The 18,132-nt window shown below is 53.3% G+C and overlaps 1 protein-coding gene across 1 annotated transcript; it reads left to right on the top strand.

The window, feature by feature from the left end:
* Window positions 1-920: 920 nt before the first annotated feature.
* On the top strand, window positions 921-17,520 carry Slc6a7 (solute carrier family 6 member 7). The gene is made up of 14 exons (XM_075968546.1): window positions 921-1,142; window positions 5,557-5,740; window positions 7,321-7,452; window positions 7,572-7,806; window positions 8,763-8,901; window positions 10,053-10,187; window positions 11,030-11,133; window positions 11,256-11,380; window positions 12,033-12,145; window positions 12,217-12,348; window positions 12,639-12,738; window positions 12,894-12,994; window positions 13,479-13,646; window positions 16,067-17,520. The coding sequence occupies exons 1-14, from the start codon at window positions 1,110-1,112 to the stop codon at window positions 16,277-16,279; spliced, it is 1,914 nt and encodes a 637-aa protein (XP_075824661.1). The 5' UTR covers window positions 921-1,109; the 3' UTR covers window positions 16,280-17,520.
* The last annotated feature ends 612 nt before the right edge of the window (window positions 17,521-18,132 follow it).

An 18,132-nucleotide genomic window follows, 5' to 3' on the forward strand; every position in this document is an offset into this window, starting at 1 on the left:
ATTTGCCATGTCTGGTTTCTCCTAGTGCTCTGATCTCTCAGACACCCCAGCTCTTATTTCCCCATCCTAGCAGAAGGCTCACAAGATGCCCAGGCGCTCAGAGAGCTCAGCCAGATACCTGCTGGCTGATAGCCCTAGTCATAGATAAAACACGTGTCTCTGAGGCCATAGTGCTGGTAGACAGGAACTTGGTTTATCATTACATCACAAGCCACCACAGCACAGTGAGACCTACCTGTCCTTTTCCTCCCCCAAGCCTCCCAATTGCACTTTCATCCCATGAAGAGGGGTAGTGCTGGGGCCACTATTTCTATGGGAAGTCTATGAAGCCTGACTGTTGTTGATGTCACACACTAACTGTGTGGCCTTACCTGTTCTTTAATTTCTTCACCTGTGAAATAGAAGGACTAACACGGGCCTCTCTATGTTGAGAAAACGAGATGAGGCCAGGATCATTTTAAGGTACTGGAGAAGTACTGATAGACTACTGGAAACAACAGTCAGTAACAAGCAGCTTTACTTGAATGCCTACTGTGTGGCAGCTCCATGCTGGTTGTTTTGTTTGGCCTCCCTGAGTTCCTTACGGCCCAGTAAAGTGTAAGGTAAGAAACTTAAGGTCATGAGCAATGAAGATGTAGTGTGCTAGAACTCCACACATGAATATTAGTGTTCAGGAGCACTCTGCCCGCGTCTCTGCTCGCCCATCTAATGAAAGGGAAACCCAGAGAAGGCAGTCACTTGCCCAAGGTCACGCAGGAGACCATAGCTGCTGCCGATGGTTTCTGTCACGCACCCCCCTCCCCACCCGCTCCGGCCGCTCCAATCCGCATCTCTGCGTGCGGGGGCGCGCGCATCCCCCCGCCGCCGTCTGTCCGTCATCAGATCTGTCTGGGTGTCTTCCCGGCGTAGGGCGCTGAGCAGAGAGAGAGAGACAGAGAGTCAGGGCGTTCGCAGCGCCCCACGCCCGCAGCGGCCTCACGGCAGCGCCTGCGCCCTCCTCAGCCGGTGCGCGGGAGCCGCGGGGGGCAAAGGCGCAGCGGTAGGACCAGCGCTCCGCCCGCCTCGCTGGCTCTCTGCTCTCCAGCAAGCACCAGCGCCAGTTCTCCAAGATGAAGAAGCTCCAGGGAGCTCACCTTCGCAAGGTAGGGCACGAGGGCGGAGCGCACCTGCCTGAGGCTGGGAGGATCGGACGGGCCAAAGATGTCCCCCCCACCCCAACCAGCAAGGCTAGAGAACCTCCTCCCAAGATGGATTACGGGGAGGGGCGGGGTCACGATCTCCACTGGTGGGTCGCGGTGTAGAGCTAGGGTCCAGATTCACTGTGCTCCATCTGCAAACAGGTGTCTGCAGCCCCAGGGGGCTCGGATGGATGACTGGGGTCAGATACCGCCCCCTCTTCCAGTTCACCATCTGTTCTACCAGGGCCTGACAAGGTGGGGGCGTTAAGCGCTACAGAGCTCTTCTGAGGTAGTATCACGCCCTGACCTCTCCTGGATACGCTGTATAGACCCAAGGGCCTCTGTCCGCCTCCAGCACACTCACTTCAGTCCTAAGGACTTGGGCCGGGTCCCTCTGCTGTCTCCCTTGTAAATTTTCACTGCAGCCTTCCCTTTCCTGCTGAGCCGACTTCTCCCCTGAGGAGACCCCAGGCAGTCCGTGATTGGGACTGAAGGGAGCAAGGGTGGGATCTGGGTACCTAAAAATAGGAGGTAGGGTACCGGTAGAGATATCAGGCAGACCTCGATCTCTCTACCTTCCATGCTGGACCTCCCGGTTGTTTGTGGGGGAGGGGGACTACTGAGGTAAGTTTTCCGGCGACTAGCTTTAAAGAGTCAGCCCTAGACAGGGTAAGAGAACTGAGTACTGCTTCGGAAGCTGCCACTAGGTGGTAACTGGTCAGGTTCATTCTCCAGCCAGTCATCTCCCGTGTGGAGAAAACAACCCCTCACCCACTGGGTTGTGTGAGATGTGAAGATGCTATAAACAGGAAGGGGCCACTACAATGGAAAAGACTTCACCGGGGCTGGCTGCTGTTATCACAACACACACACACACACACACACACACACACACACACACACACACACACGCCTTCATTCACGATTTCTGTCCTTATGCTCCCAGGCCTGGAAACGCTGGGATAGTTGGGTCTTTTCTATTGGCTGACAGGAGTCACTTCTTAAAGCCGTTTATGGTCTCTTGGATCATATTGGGTCTTGTCCCCATTCCCCCGAGGGTTTTCTTTCTCTTCTTTGCTCTTCCTTCCCACTAGAACCTCTTCCCCTCTCTGTCACAGCCACACGTGATAGCACGCGGTAGAAAGCTCTTGCTGGGTGCTCCACAGGAGCTTCTCCAGCCTCTTCTCCTTGAGCCACGCACTAGACTCCACTAGCCCATTTTATAGATGGGGCAGCTGAGGCATAGAAGGAAGTGCTTCACGACTTACCTGGAAGTAGAAGCTACCTAGAACAAGCAGAACAGAGCTGACGCCCCCCCACCCCCATGACTCAGAGAGAAGAGGGCATTTGTGAGCAATGCCAAGGGTCAGCAGAGTAGCACCTGGCTGGGCTGGGGTGGGGATCTGGTCTTAGGAGAGCTCTGCCCTTGACTTGCCATTTGACCTTGGGCCCCTCCCTTTCCTTTCTGAAGCTCTGTTTTCTGCAGTGAAGTGGGGATTCCCCAATGCTGTTTGTCTCTACAAGACGGTAGAGGACCCCCCCCCCCAGGCTTGGCAGTACTCTCTCTCCTAGCCCCCTTCTTCTGATGTCTGGGAGTGGGGACCCATATTTGTTGGTTCCTAAAAGGGGGGGGTGCAGGTGCATGCTCAGAAGTGTTTTCCTGAATGATTCAGAGTGGAGAGCGGGAGCTCCCAACCAGGTGGAAAAGAAAAGCCAGCCAGGTAGGTTCTTGCCCTGCCCCATTTACTTGGCTGCTGTCTGCAGCTCCTGGAGCATCCCCAAAGCCTCCTGGAATTCACCTGATGGTGAGGCTAGGGTGTCATGTAGGTTCCTGATTGGCTCAGCTTTGGGGGACCCCCTATCCCCTGGCCCTAGAATAGGAAAAAGCTTCCTTCTGATTGGGGGAGGTGGGGGACCAGTTGGCAGCCTTCTGCTCTTAGAACTCTCGTCGCCATGGAAACGGATCGGACTGCTCTGTGAGTGTGGAAAGGGCAGCGTCTCTGAGGGGATCAGAAGAGCCTCATTACTGGGACCTCCTGTCAGCCCGCCTGAAAGGGGCAGGGTGTCTGTGGGTGACAGGCCTACCTTGGACCCTAGTGACAAGGGTAGCTGGCTGACACCGCCTTGCTTTTAGGCTGCCTGTACAAGCCTGAGGGTCCCCAAAGGCTGATTCTCACAACTAGAGAAGCAGCCGGAGAGCAGGGGAGGGTGGGGAGGGAGGAGCTCAGCTAAGCCTGGGAGTTGCTGTCACCCTCACCACAGCCTGTCCTAGGCCACAGCGGAAAACCGCCACTCCAGCATCTACGGATCTTAGTTTTAAAGCACCTTTTTCATTTTGTCTGTCACCATCACCCACAATTATGCCAGGCTGTCCCTGACACTGTTGCCTAACCACAAACACACTTGCTGCCATGGCCACACTGCTGTCACTGAGTCACCTCAAGCCTGCAATTTCAGTGCGGCCGCAGGATCCACTGTCCAGCCTGACACTAGAGCAGACATCTCCAGCTGTGTGATACTTCGTTCACCTCTATTCTCCTTCCAGGGATGGAAGCCAGGCCTGGTCTATGAGGACAGATGCTCACCACTGAGCCACACCCCGGCTCCCCTTTCATCAGTAATGCTCATGTGGCCAGTGCTGGGTGACGCCTCCTCTGTCACTATCTATTTTGGGTGGAAAGTCTTTAGGAAGAAAACTCCTCTAGTCTGTGGTTTGGCTGAGTCCCTGGGGAGGCTCTTACCTGGCCCCCAGTCATTGTGAGCCTCTAGCGAAGACCTTGGCTCCCTGACACTGCCTAGACTCACAGGTACCAGCACTTGAGACCCTTTTCTTAAACAGAAATTAGGAACATTGCTATTCTAGTCCCTATTTGGAATGGCCTGGCTCACTAAATAAGCTGTCCGGTCCTGCAAGTGAAGATAAATATTTTAAATTGTATTAACCCAGCTTTTGACTGGAGAATTCTTCCACAGAATGCCTAAGAGCACCTCAAAGGATATGTTTCTGGAAACAATGATCTCCCCAATCTCCACATTGTGTAGATGGGGAAACTGAGGCTCAGAAGACTATGGTCACACAGTGTATTAGCATAGGCCAGGGGCCAGAATCAGTGCCCTGGTTCCCAGGATTTCCCAGGATAGGAAGCTGAGGGCATGTGCTTTTCTCCTGTGGTACACACCATGGCTGGATATTTACCGATTGGTCTGCTTTGTATTTCCATTCTCCTGGGCACTAGGGAGTTTCAAAAGCAAAGAGGCAATGTGGGCTGCCCTCTTCTGACCCCCTCCCAAGTTCCTTCCTGGGAGTTGCTCTCTGAATTTCAGATGGTCCTCCTGGTACCTCCGAGCCTCCTTCAGGTACTAAAGCCAGAATAACTCACAAACAGGCCAACTTGCATTCTTTGGGGCCAAGATGCCCAGACCAGAATAACTCACAAACAGGCCAGCTTGCGTTCTTTGGGGCCCAGATCCCAAGCGTCTGGAGCTGACCTCGGCCTCTTAGCCCCAGCCACAGGGAGAGTACCTAGGGGGCCGCGCCAACCACAGCAGATCCTGGAAGGAACCAGTCAGGACACTTGACCTCATTCTTGTCTGCATTTTCCTCTCCATTAATGACAGTTGGACTCTGACTCTCTGAGACAGAGCATAAGAGGTTTCTTTCTGAGTGCAGGCGAAACCCACAGTCCCTGCTAGGCTCTCTGAGCCACAAGACAGAATTTGGATGCCTTCCTCAGGGAAGCCCACATCAGTCAAGTTCTTTGCCTCCCCTACCAAGGGTACCCTGATTTCTTCTCTCTGTCACCCCTGGAGCCTCTTTTCCCGAACACCTTGCAGGATGTCCACCTGTCCTTGGGTGTCCTAGTATCCTGATGGAGATAACCTCCAAGTGGGTAAACACCAGACTATTAGCCTCATGAGTGCTGGGTGCCAGATGTGGCTCTCCTAACAGCCAAGCAGGCAAAAGCCTCAGGTAGGTCATGACCCCTCCCGGAGCCTTGCCTTTCCTTGAGCTCGGAATGCAGTGTGGGTGAGTAGTTGGCTCAGGTGACATGAGTAGAAAGTTTAGTGCTATGATCACTAACACACAATGACCGTCACAAAGGCCATCGTTGGCCATGGTATTAAAATAGGATCATTCTTGGCCTGTTTCTGCTGGCCAAGATGAAGCCAGACAGTTTCCTAAGGCCTGAGCTACCCTGCTGGTCCCTCAAGATCTCCAAACTAGAGCCTCTTGCAACCAGGTGAAGCCACTTGATTATCTGACCTGATAGAGCATCTCCCACTCAGCCCTGTCCAGTTCCACGGTCTTGGCTTGAGTTCCCAGCTCCACTCTGGCCTCATCCACCTCCCTCTTTGTTTTGTTCCCCTTTCCTGGCAGCCTGTCACCCCAGACCTGCTGATGACCCCCAGTGACCAGGGTGATGTGGACTTGGATGTGGACTTTGCAGCAGACAGGGGCAACTGGACGGGCAAGCTGGACTTCTTGCTGTCTTGTATCGGCTACTGCGTGGGCTTGGGAAATGTCTGGCGGTTTCCCTACCGAGCCTACACTAATGGAGGCGGTATGAGTCTGGGGACCTCTTGGGAGTAGCTGGGGTGACAGATCAAGACTTCTTGTGTTGGGGGAGCTATACAGTGACCTTGGAAGTAAACTTAGAAGGAAGGATGCTCTTTTCATCACCATCCCAGACTCTTCATGGGCAGGAGGAGCTGCCCACTAGCTCACAGTGTAAAGTGTAGTACCCACAGTCACTACTCATACACTTTGCCTTGTCTCCTGTCCCCTCCCACACCTCCTCCAATGCCCTGCCCCACCCACTATTCCTGCTCTAGAATCTTCAGTGTCCCCTCTCCTGATTCTTTCCATTCAGATTGCAGACACAAGATCTATGCTATTTTACAAGCAATTCCCTTTGTCCTTGATTCTCCATCAGGTTAACATTCTAAGCCTCATCAACAATGGCTAGGGCTAGATCCTGGGCTTGGTGCCTGTCTCATGCCCTGAGAACAACCCTTGTAGGTAGGCACCTTGGAAATGCTGAGGTGATTGGGGTCTGGAGAGGCCAAATTATTTGTTCAAGGTCATATGATGCAGATTCAACCTTCCAACTGTCTTCCCCAGGGCTACGTGCTCTTACTATAGCTCCAAATCCCTCTCCCAAACTTGTTAAGAAGTGTGTGTTGGTAAAGAGAAACCCAGGTAACACTAGAGCAAGCAAAATCGTGAGCCCACCATAGGCCTCCAAAACCTCAGGACTCTCCCCTCCCCCACTCCCTGCTTCCCTATCCTTTCTGTATGTTGATCTCACTTTTTCCTCAGACAAGCAGCCCTCATCCATGAAGTTGGGGTGGGGAGCCCAGACATAGTCACTTCCGGAATGACTCTGCTCTGGAGGGTTTAGCCATCCAGAACCTCTTAGAAGATCACCTGAATTGGCCGGGCGGTGGTGGCGCACGCCTTTAATCCCAGCACTCAGGAGGTAGAGGCAGGCCAGCCTGGTCTACAGAACGAGTTCCAGGACAGGCTCCAAAGCTACAGAGAAACCCTGTCTCAAAAACAAAAGCAACAAAAAACGATCACCTGAATGAATCCATATACAGGATTGCAAGGGAAGTGAGGGGTGTGACTTGGATATTTACCCACATCTCTTCAGGAGGGAGGGCAGAGGGCTAGCTGTGCGACTCCAGCCCTTCCAGAGCCAGCTGGTAGTAGGCAGCTGTCTGAAGGAGGTGGCTGTCTATGTGCGAAGAGAAGGGGAAGGATGCCAGGAAACTGCAAGGCCCATGAAATCTCAGGTGTCAGCCAGCTCGTCTGAGGCAGCATTCATGAGGAAGGGACTACTGGAACCGATTCTGGAGGTGCAGAGCTGGCGCTCTTGGCAAGATAACTCATTTATCCACTCTTCACGAATTCACTCACTCAGCAGGTGCTTCTGGAGTGTCTGCTCTGTGCCCAGCCACTCCTGGGCTCTCTTGCTACAGGAATGTGCAAATACCCACTAGCTCCCCCGGCCTCAGTGACTCTTGGGAGACGTGCTCCATCCCCCACAGGTGGATGGTAGGTGGCTGCTGTCAAGGGACAGCGGTGGGGCCTTGGGGGGAGTTCACCTGACTCCCACCCCCATCTGCTTCCTCTCTGCAGGAGCCTTCCTTGTTCCCTACTTCCTCATGTTGGCCATCTGCGGCATCCCCCTCTTCTTTCTTGAGCTCTCCCTGGGCCAGTTCTCCAGCCTGGGACCCCTGGCTGTCTGGAAAATCAGCCCCCTCTTCAAAGGTAAGGCCGCAGTGATTCCTGGCTTTGTCGAGCCAGCGAGCCAGCGGGAACCTTGGGGGAGAAGTTGCCCTCCTCTCCGGCTCTAGCAGGGAGGTGACGCTGTCCCTCCCCTGCTCCAGGTGCAGGAGCGGCCATGTTGCTCATCGTAGGCCTGGTGGCCATCTACTACAACATGATCATTGCCTATGTCCTCTTCTACCTCTTCGCCTCCCTCACCAGCAACTTGCCCTGGGAGCACTGTGGCAACTGGTGGAACACAGAGCGCTGCCTGGAGCACAGAGGCCCCAGGGATGGCAATGGGGTGCTGCCCCTTAACCTCAGCAGTACTGTCAGCCCCAGCGAGGAGTACTGGAGGTTGGTGGGACTGGGGAAGCCTCTGAGGGTGGGCAGGAGGAGGGGGTGCTGTGCCAGCCCGTGGAGGCTCCTCTCCTGGCCAGCTACTTTTAGAACAGGACAACTGCCGTGACTAATTCAGAAGGTGACTGTGCAGGAAAGAGTACATCAGAACTGTGGTCTAGCTCCAGGGTGAGGGGTTTAGTAGGTACCCGTTTATTAATGAGAGTGACGTTTATTATCAAAAGTGACATGTTAGAGTCTCAGTTTCTTCCACTGTCGCAGTGGGGGTGGTAACCACACCAGCTTCATAGGACCTTTGTCCATTTAAGCCACTCTCTCATGTATCCGTTCTTTGAATGAGCATTTATTGAATTCACTACTATGTCATTTGGTAAAACACTTACCATAGAGCCTGGGCCCTATGGAGTTAGAACCATCTCAGATTAGTGTAAGAGCAGAGGTGAGATGAAGGTTGCCTGGGAGGTTTAAACAGGCAACATGGATAAAGCTATCATTCCAGTGCCAGGCTCTCATGAGCCCCGGAATGTTGGCTTCGGGAAGACATTGGGGCTAATTAGCCTATCCCAGCTGAAAAACAAGGGTCAGGAGCTTGCTCAGTAGCGGCAATGGTGATACTAAGGATTCCCGACTCTCGGGTCTTGTTCCAGGATGTTCTAGAGGAGCCCAGACCCTGGGTGACTAGTCCCCCCTTCCCCTTGCTCATGATCACTCGCAAGGGTTCCCCCGTGTGTATACGTTTGCAAATGCCAGGTTCATCAAGCCTACACCTGCTGTTTGTGCCCCAAAGGAGGTGGGGAGAGCTAGAGGCAAGCTGGGCTCAACCAGTCTGAGAAAAATGGGAGGGATTTCCAAAGCATCACATGGCGGGGGAAGCTACTGGACATGACGCCCCCCACATACCTATGGAGTGTGGCAGGGTGACCAGAGGATTCTCCGATTGTTGTCTCCCACAGTCGCTATGTCCTGCACATTCAGGGCAGCCAGGGCATCGGGCAACCGGGAGAGATTCGCTGGAACCTCTGCCTCTGCCTCCTGCTGGCCTGGGTCATCGTGTTCCTCTGTATCCTCAAAGGGGTGAAGTCCTCGGGCAAGGTGAGGCTTGGGAGGCAGGGGGCCAAAATTCAGGGACTGGAGAGGAGGTAGGGTGATGGCCAAGGTTGAGAAGGTGATAGAATTCACCTGGTGAGGGGAAGAGAGTACCTGGGGAGGGCTCTGCTCAGAGGGCATGGAGGTTACTAGGGACCCTGGGCCTCCCTGCTTCTCTAGGCTGGGTACCTGCTTTGGGCAATACCCATAGATTATTCAAGTTGGCGTCCTTGCTCAGAGCTTGGCAATTTGCAGATTCAGTGAGGGTGTGTGGAATGCTTATGTGGTGGGTATATAGATCAGACCTCTTGGAGCAGCAGGTGATCTGTACCCAGATGTTACACTAACTGGAAAGCACCCCCCCTCCCAGGTGGGAGACAACTTTGGCATGGGTAGGTCTGGGGTTCCATGGCTGTTACCACACTATGCTCCTCTGATCTTTCTCTCACTGAAGCCTTCCTCCACCTGCTTCTCCAGTCTGCAGATCTTGTAGAACTTACCTTATTGGGTAAGGCAGGCTTACCACAACTTACCCACCCACCCCATACCTGATCTTTGTGGCAGGAAAGGATTATCTGTTTGACTTGGCCTGTTCATGAGCCCACCCTGCTGCTGGACATGAAGTGAATCCCTTGTAGGGAAAGTTGGATTACTGTTAGCAGGTGAAGACAAACTAGATATACTCAGTAGGCACTGCAGGTGGTGGGCAGAGAGAAGGGCAATCGGATGTTTGTCAAAGGCCATAAATGACCTTGGCTAAGCAAGAGGACATCACTATACAATATAGGGTAGAAATATTAGCCAGGAGGGGCCACCACGGTCACCATCAAGGCAGAAGATGAGATAGAGAAGTGGCCGACTAGATGTTCAAGAAGTTGGGGGTGTCTGGTGGCTTACAGGGGTACCAGCTAGGCACAGGAGGAGGAGACTCACCACCAGTGGTGCTAGCCTGTATCAGGGGAAGTAGTAGAAACGGGACTGGGGGGCCTTGGAAGGAGGGTAGCAACACTGGGCTGCTGATGGAGGGAGCAGGACCAGAATGATGGCTGTTCCTGGTTCAGAACCACCAAAAGTTGAAAAGGTGGGTGTCCGGGATGAAGTCTGGGTCAGGCAGAGCTGTACGGAATCCTCTGCCACTCCCACCTGCCCTCTTCCAGGTGGTGTATTTCACGGCCACCTTTCCCTACCTCATCCTGCTCATGTTGTTAGTGCGAGGAGTGACCCTTCCCGGGGCCTGGAAGGGCATCCAGTTCTATCTCACACCCCAGTTCCACCACCTATTGTCTTCCAAGGTGAGCGGGGAGCATGAAAGGAGAGGGGGGCAGGGGTGGAAACCCTCCAAGGGGAGCCTCCAGCAGTAGCAATTTACCAGCCCTTCTTGTGTATCAACGTTTATTCTTTAAAATCCTATGAAGCAGTCACACACACACACACACACACACACACACAGAGAGAGAGAGAGAGAGAGAGAGAGAGAGAGAGAGAGAGAGAGAGAGAGAGAGACGCTTACAAGAATTAGTGATGGGCATAATAAGGTCTCATAGCTGGGGCTCCATTCAGATCTGTCTGGCTCCAAAGCCCAGATGGGGACTTCGTACCAGTGATGACCACAGCATGGTTCGACAGCTGACACTATTGACCGTTGACTGTACCTGAGACTGCTCTACTTTCATAGTGATTTAACCCTCACTGTGCCTCCCCACAAGGCAGGCACTATTCTAGGTCCTTCACCACAGATGAGGGAGCGCAGAGAGGTAACAGGGCTTGTCCAGGATGTACAGTTAAAAACTGGTAAAGATGGATCCCAGTTCAGATACCTCTGACTCCAGGTAGGGAGTAAAGTGGTTACATGGGCCTGTGTTCAGCTCCAGTCTGTTGCCAACTCTACATTAGTCACACCTTCCCTCAAGACTGGGCCAGGCTTAGAGACCATTTGCTAGACCCTGGGTGGTAAACTGAGTCTCAGAAAAGGGGAAGGACTTGCCCACGTCCTGCATCATAAGTGCTGGGGCTGAATCTGCTCCTGGCCCTCATTTGTGACCCCAGATATTCCTCATTCCTGAACCTATCTCTCACCCTCCTCCTCTTCTCCTGGGCCCTCCCTGCCTTCCCCGTCCCTCTTTCCTTGGCACAGGTGTGGATTGAAGCTGCTCTTCAGATCTTTTACTCCCTGGGAGTGGGTTTTGGGGGTCTCCTCACCTTTGCCTCCTACAACACATTCCACCAGAACATCTACAGGTCAGTGCCTGCAAGCTTCCCAGTGCCAGGGGCCAAACTCAGGAGGACAGTTGCCCAGGAGGCTCTCTTGGGTTGAGGTTGTGGCCGGCTCACCCTGGCTTGGGTTTGGACTCTCCCGGCAGAGACACGTTCATTGTTACTCTGGGCAATGCCATCACCAGTATCCTGGCTGGCTTCGCTATCTTCTCGGTGCTGGGCTACATGTCTCAGGAGCTGGGTGTGCCGGTGGACCAAGTGGCCAAAGCAGGTAGGTGGGGGTAGCATTTGAGGGTTTGGTTGGGTGACTGGTGACTGGGCCACAGGGCATGCTATCAACACAGACTGGCGAAATAGGGAATAGCTGTGTTCACGCGCACGCACGCACGTGTGTGGGAGCATCCGTGTGTAGATGCATGGGTGTGCAAGAGTATGAAACAATCTGCTAGAGACGAGAGAGTTTCTGTATGAGGCTGTCTTATCTTTTGGGTCTTGTTTGCCCACTCAAGTCACGTCCCGGGTTGAGATGCATGTGTGGAAGTGAACCTAAGGTGCCAGTGGTCTGTGAATCCGCGTGTCTTGTGTCAGTGGATGAGAGTAAGTATGTGTACTGGTGGGATTCTCTGTACAAAGGAGTGTGTGCAGACCTGTGTTCTGATTAGGGGCTACATTTGGTTTCTGCGTGTGTTTGTGCATGGCTGCTAATTTGTATTCAAGGGTCCCATGTGCTGGGCACCTGTCGTGTGCCAGCCTGACTCCTGGAAACGAGGTGTGAATGTTAGTGTTCAGTTAGTGTTTTTCTCTGGACTTGGGTGTGGTAAATGAGAACAGTTCCACACAGACACAAGCCACCTGTGTATTTGAATGCATAGTGGGGCATACTGTGTCCTTCAGGCTGCTGACCCTGCACGTCCTGGGCCCAGGCCCTGGCCTGGCCTTTGTTGTCTACCCACAGGCCATGACTATGCTGCCCCTGTCACCTTTCTGGTCCTTCCTCTTCTTCTTCATGCTTCTGACTCTTGGCCTGGATAGCCAGGTGAGCCTCACCCATGGGAGTGGACGCCGATATGTGTGTGGGTAGAACGCTAACCTCAATACCCTTTGCAGTTTGCCTTTCTAGAGACCATAGTGACCGCAGTGACTGATGAATTCCCATACTACCTGCGGCCCAAGAAGGCGGTGTTCTCAGGTCTCATCTGCGTAGCCATGTACCTGATGGGGCTGATCCTCACCACCGATGTGAGTGACCTGCAGGGGGCGCACAAGCTCGGGGAGCTGGGCAGGGCAGTGCTTGCTGTAGTAGTTACTCCAGAGTTCTGACCTGCTTTAAACCTCAACCGTGCACGTGCTGAGTGACTCCAGACAAGGGAATTTCCCTCTCTGAACCCATTTTTCCTCATCCATAAATGGGTTCTGTTAGGAGATCCGGTGCTCTAGCTGCTTCCCACTCGCCTCCTACCGGAAGGAGATAGGCTGCAGCAGAGAAGGAGACCGAGGCTGGAGGCCCAGTCCTGTGCTTTGTGTTCTAGGGGGGCATGTACTGGCTGGTCCTTCTGGATGACTACAGCGCCAGCTTCGGACTCATGGTGGTGGTGATCACCACATGCCTCGCCGTCACCCGGGTATATGGTGAGAAGGGCCGGGGGAGGCAGGCTGACACGCCTCAGAGAGAACAGGGTGTGGGCCCTGTGCTAGCGGTCAGTCAGGGAAACAGGCGTGGAGGAGGGGGTCCCAGGTACCGGAGGGACCCATCATGAGGACACTCCTTCTCCTCCCCTGTGCAGGCATCCAGAGGTTCTGCCGAGACATTCACATGATGCTGGGGTTCAAGCCAGGCCTCTACTTCAGGGCTTGCTGGCTGTTTCTGTCCCCAGCCACACTCCTGGTAATCAGGGGTGGGAGGGAAGGTGGTTGGCTGGGGCCCCAAGGTCAAGGGCAGGTCCCTTTGCACTTAGTCCAGCTGGCTTGCCCCTGCTCTGAAGGAGCCTCTACCAGTAAGCATAAGGATCTAGTTTTCTGAGCTGAGCTATTCTGGCAAGTGGATGGGACTTTGCTAATTCCTAGGACCTTGGGAGGGGGTCTCCGTCATAGGATGGGAGCAACTGGGAGAGAGCCTGTCTCAGGATTTAGGATATGTCTAACCTGGGCTGTCACAAACTTTCATATTGAGTCAGCTTTGAAGCTGGCCAATAGCCCAGGTCTGGCAAAGGACCCAGAGATAAACCATCTTCGGTTCTGGTATAGCTTAGAACTATGGGTAAGTCCCAGTTAGGCTCTCTCAGGCCTTAAGGTGTCCAGACCCAGACCCAGGCCATGCCATACTCTGAGTCCCATTGAGGACCAGTGATGCCGGAGTCTCCACTCTGCAGGCCTTGCTGGTGTACAGCATCGTCAAGTACCAGCCCTCGGAGTATGGCAGCTATCGCTTCCCTGCCTGGGCTGAACTGCTAGGCATCCTGATGGGCCTGCTCTCCTGCCTCATGATCCCAGCTGGCATGCTGGTGGCTGTGCTTCGAGAGGAAGGCTCACTTTGGGAGGTGAGTCTGCCTTTCCTGCCTACCTACAGTCTTCCGGCCCTGCGGTCGAGCCCTCGGTGTTATAAAACCACCTGTACCGACATCTTCTCCAGAGCCTGGCAGGATTCTTGTAGCCTGCAGAGGCCCGTGTGGTTTAGATTCACTTGGGACTGGGATCATGATCTGAACCTCATATCCCATGGGGCTGTGGTGCTGGGATTAAAGAGAAGAATGAATCCAAAGACCACTGATGATAGTGTAAGGGTCAGGATGTGAACTTGGAGACCAGAGCCAGTGAACAACATTGAAAGACCCCAGAAGGTAGGCTGTCTCCCTTGTTCTGTGTCCGGGATCCCGGCTGGGTTTATAGGTACTAGGACAGAATGGTTATTTTAAAGAGAGTAATTGGCACAGGAGCCAACAGGGCTCCAAAGAGACAGATAGCAACCCACAGTGGACCAGCAGATATGCTGTATGACCACAAAGGGATCCTGCCCATCTCTGAGCCCCGGGCACCCTGGCCATTATGAGTCTGAAGTCCTCCCATGACCAGAGTCCCAACAGCGCTAATGGCCCTACTCCAGATTCCTCTAGTCTGTCCTTCTCTATAAAGACAGGGATGACTGCCAATAAGGCTGCTGTGAGGAGAAAAGGAGCCAGTCAGACTAAGGAACAGAGAAGCAGAGCATTAGAAAAGTTCAGGATGGCGCCTGTGCAGGTTCAAATCCCAGTGCCATCACTTCCCACCTGTGTGACTTTGGGCAACTTAAGTGACTTCTCTGTGCTTTAACTTTCTGATGGTATGTGTGGGAGCAGAGAGGGTGGAGTGTGACTGACCCTTTTATTGGGTGCTTCCAACCGAACAGGTACCACAAAGAGTAAAAGGGCCAACACCTAGCACAGCGCTTGGGCGTTCTACGTGCTCAATTCCAGACCAGGAGTGTCTATAGAGGGTGGTTTTTCCTTGATCAGTTTCCAGGGGTATTGTTGGTGGTTGTGGAGGGTAACTGAAAAAACTATAGGCTGCGATTGTGGTTAGCACCCTCCCATGTACAGGACAGCCCCACAGCTGATGCTAAGGAACCACGGCTTGGACTTCTTTTTGTGTGTGCAGACACATCTAAATCCTTGCTCTCGGGGACCTTGTATTAAGGACTTGGTAGTGCTGGCTAAGCGCTACCCCTCAAAAGAACAAACTGAAAAGCAGAATACAGAAATAGAGTGATAAAAGATGCTATTTTAGCTAGGGCAGTCAGAGTCAGAGAGAGATGCCAAGATGGACAAGGTGATGTGGAAGAGAGCACTCCCGCAGCAGGCAACAGAGACAAAAGCCATGATAGAAGGACAGCTGGCATGTTTGAGGCCAGCAAAGAGGCCCATGTGACTGGAGCAGATAATGGAAGGAGAGCGACAGGTCCAAGGTTGTAGAGTGGCTTACTTTGTTTTCTATTGTTGTCCTTAAAACACCACAACTCGGGGCTGGAGAGATGGCTCAGTGGTTAAGAGCACTCACTTGCTCTTGCAGAGGACACGAGTTCAATTCCTATATCAGGTAACTCACAACTGTCTGTAGCTCCAGCTCCAAAAGGTCTGATACTTTCTTCTGGTCTCCCCAGACACCTGCACTGACGTGGACACACCTACACACAGATACATGCACATATATGTATTTAAAAGTAAAAGTAAACTTAAATACACACACACACAACATGCATACCACAGCATGACCAAAAGCAAGCTGGGGTGGAAAGGATTTATTTGGTTTGTGTCAAGTTGGCAAAAACCAATCAGTACAGGAAGGTAGGCAGGGCAGGGCACAGAGATCATGGCAAACATTCAGATTTCATTCCAAGAAAGAGAAGAAACCATTGGCGAGTTTGCGAGGAGCTGGCTCTAATAGCCCAATGAGTGCCACCACAGTCTGAGTGCCAGTGGCCTTGGCACTAGACCAAGAGCTTTCAGACTGTACCCTTGGAATCTGCACCCCATGAGCTTCATCAGTTGTCAGTGGCCCCCTTCTTTTTATCAAGGTACAGGGCTCTTCCTCCGGGATGAAGGGGATCAGGAATTGTAGGCTTCATCAGTTCCCCCCTTCTTGGACACTGGGCTCTGCCTCTGTTCTGGCTTCCACTTCTTCCATAAAAGCCCCCAGAAAGTCTGGATTTGGCTTTCAGCAGAAGGGAGCTGAAGTGGGCTCTGAGTCTACCCTTAGATGCTTGTCAGGGCATGTGTGCGTCTTGTCTCATAGCCTCGGAAGCCATGTTATTCCCAGCATCGATTGGTTATATCCTGGCAATGTCCCAGTGTGGAGTTTACAGACGGTTCCTTGATGCCACCAGTCCAGAAGTGGCAGAGCAGATTCCCACTGGGTGCAGGCAGGTCTTTGTTGGGTACCTGGTCATGGGAAACACTCAACGCCCGTTGTCATTGCTCTGCCACAGCGGCTTCAGCAGGCCAGTCGGCCTGCTATAGACTGGGGCCCATCCCTGGAAGAGAACCGGACAGGAATGTATGTGGCCACGCTGGCTGGGAGCCAATCACCAAAGCCACTGATGGTGCACATGCGCAAATATGGAGGCATCACCAGCTTCGAGAATACGGCCATTGAGGTGGACCGTGAGATCGCAGAGGAGGAGGAAGAGTCCATGATGTGACACTGGGGACCACCAAACAGGAGGGCTGGCCGGGGCCTCGCAGGGGGCAACTATGCCTGCTGGGATTCTGAAAGGCAGATGGAGGTTACTACATCCGTGCCAGTCCCCAGTATAAGCCCCTCTTTGTGGCCTCTGCCTCTCCTGGGACCTCTATCGAGATGGACACACACCACGTAGTCCATTCAAAGTGCAATGGTCCAGCTCAGCCCTCACTTTGCAGAGGGATGTGTTGAAGCCAGGGAGGGAAGAGCTGGTCCAAGGTCACATGGCCAAGAGGGCTTGTTCCCAAGCCTCCAGCCAGCTAATTCCCTTTCTCCCAAGTTCAGCGGGGACATATTTGATATCTTTGTTCAGACATTTTGACAAGACACATTTCCATACAAGCTGACTTTAGACCTGGGGTTCCAGGTAGTGAGAAGCCTGGAGGGTTCCAAGGTCCTGAATATAGAGTTAGGAAATGAATTGGGCAGTAAAATATCTCTGTGGGTTCCTGTGTTAAGGCCAAGTTTCCCAGAAGAGGTGGGAACCTAGGGGGCTGGCAGATGTGATGGATTGCAGAACAGGCTGGAGGGAGGGCTTATGGGTCAGAGCTGTCCGGGAGCCGGGAGGGGGCCAACCTGCCAGAGCAGAGACCAAGAATGGCTGGAGATGGCGATTCTCACAGGTTACGAGAGGGAGTGAGGAATAGCAGGGAGGGGGAGCCAGAAAGGTGGGGTGGGAGGGGCTTGCATGGCGCTGCGTATCGTTTTAGGTCTGTTTAGTGTGGATTAGGGACAGGTATAGAGACGGGAGGCTGGTGAAGGACAGGTGAGAGGTTTGGGTGGGAGTAGGTAGGCAGAGCCCACCCTTCACCCTGTGGACTTTATGCCATGGACTGGCAGGAGGCCCGAGGAACACCAGCCATGGAAATAGGAATGCAGGCCACAGTCAGGACCCTGCTCCCCTGTCCCTGTGCTTTCCAATGACAGAGACACCCAAGACTCAGAGATGGTTCACATAGGACATATGTCCTGATGCTACAGGGAACCTGACATGAGGGAAGCCTCTGTCCTGGGTCCCCGAGAGATGGCATTCAGGCGTGGCCACCAGGCGTCCGTCCTGACATTGCATTTCCCAACAGAGCAGGGCACTTTTATACAGCATAGTGAGTGACCCCTGTGCCCACCATTCTCCTGGCATCTCCCCAGCCCATTTGTGTTCTGCTGGCTGATTGTCAATAAATACCAAATGAGGTCACCCTCCTTATCTGACTCTTTGCTACTGGGGGGCACAGTGGGCATCACAGAGTACATGGCAGCTCCCACTGGACAGAGGAGGAGCCCAAGGCTGGCCACCTGTGCCTTGCAACCCTGAATTCTGGTGTTCGCTTTGTCATGTTTCTGTGAATTAATGCTGAGCTCCTAAATGCCGTGCACCGTGCCTCTCGTCTGCGCTCTGTGCACTAGAACCTAGTTCGTGAGCTTCGGGCAAGGGGCTGGAGGTTGAGGAAACACACGCAGAGACAGACCAACACAGGGACCTCCAATCGCTGGTACAAAAGCCCCTCTTTAATAGCACCATGGAGGCTTAAATACCCTGCCGTCAAAGGCCAACAGGTGAAAATCCCATCCTCTGATCCTCTAGGCTAGGCACAGCTTCTAGTAACTTCAATTAGAAGGCTCTAGACAGGGAAGAGCAGCTGAAGGCCAGGACTCAGTTCGTCCCAACACCTAAAAATGCTCAGTCTCCCCATTTTACATAAAGACAAATGGAGCTCCAGAGGGGAGAGACTTACCCAAAATGGAGAAGATAGCAGGTCATGACAGCATCCTCCACCATCCCTAAAGTCTGAGCTGGAGCTGATGGATTGGTCT

Source organism: Microtus pennsylvanicus, chromosome 4 (genome assembly GCF_037038515.1).
Source record: "Microtus pennsylvanicus isolate mMicPen1 chromosome 4, mMicPen1.hap1, whole genome shotgun sequence".
Taxonomy (NCBI): Eukaryota; Metazoa; Chordata; class Mammalia; order Rodentia; family Cricetidae; genus Microtus; species Microtus pennsylvanicus.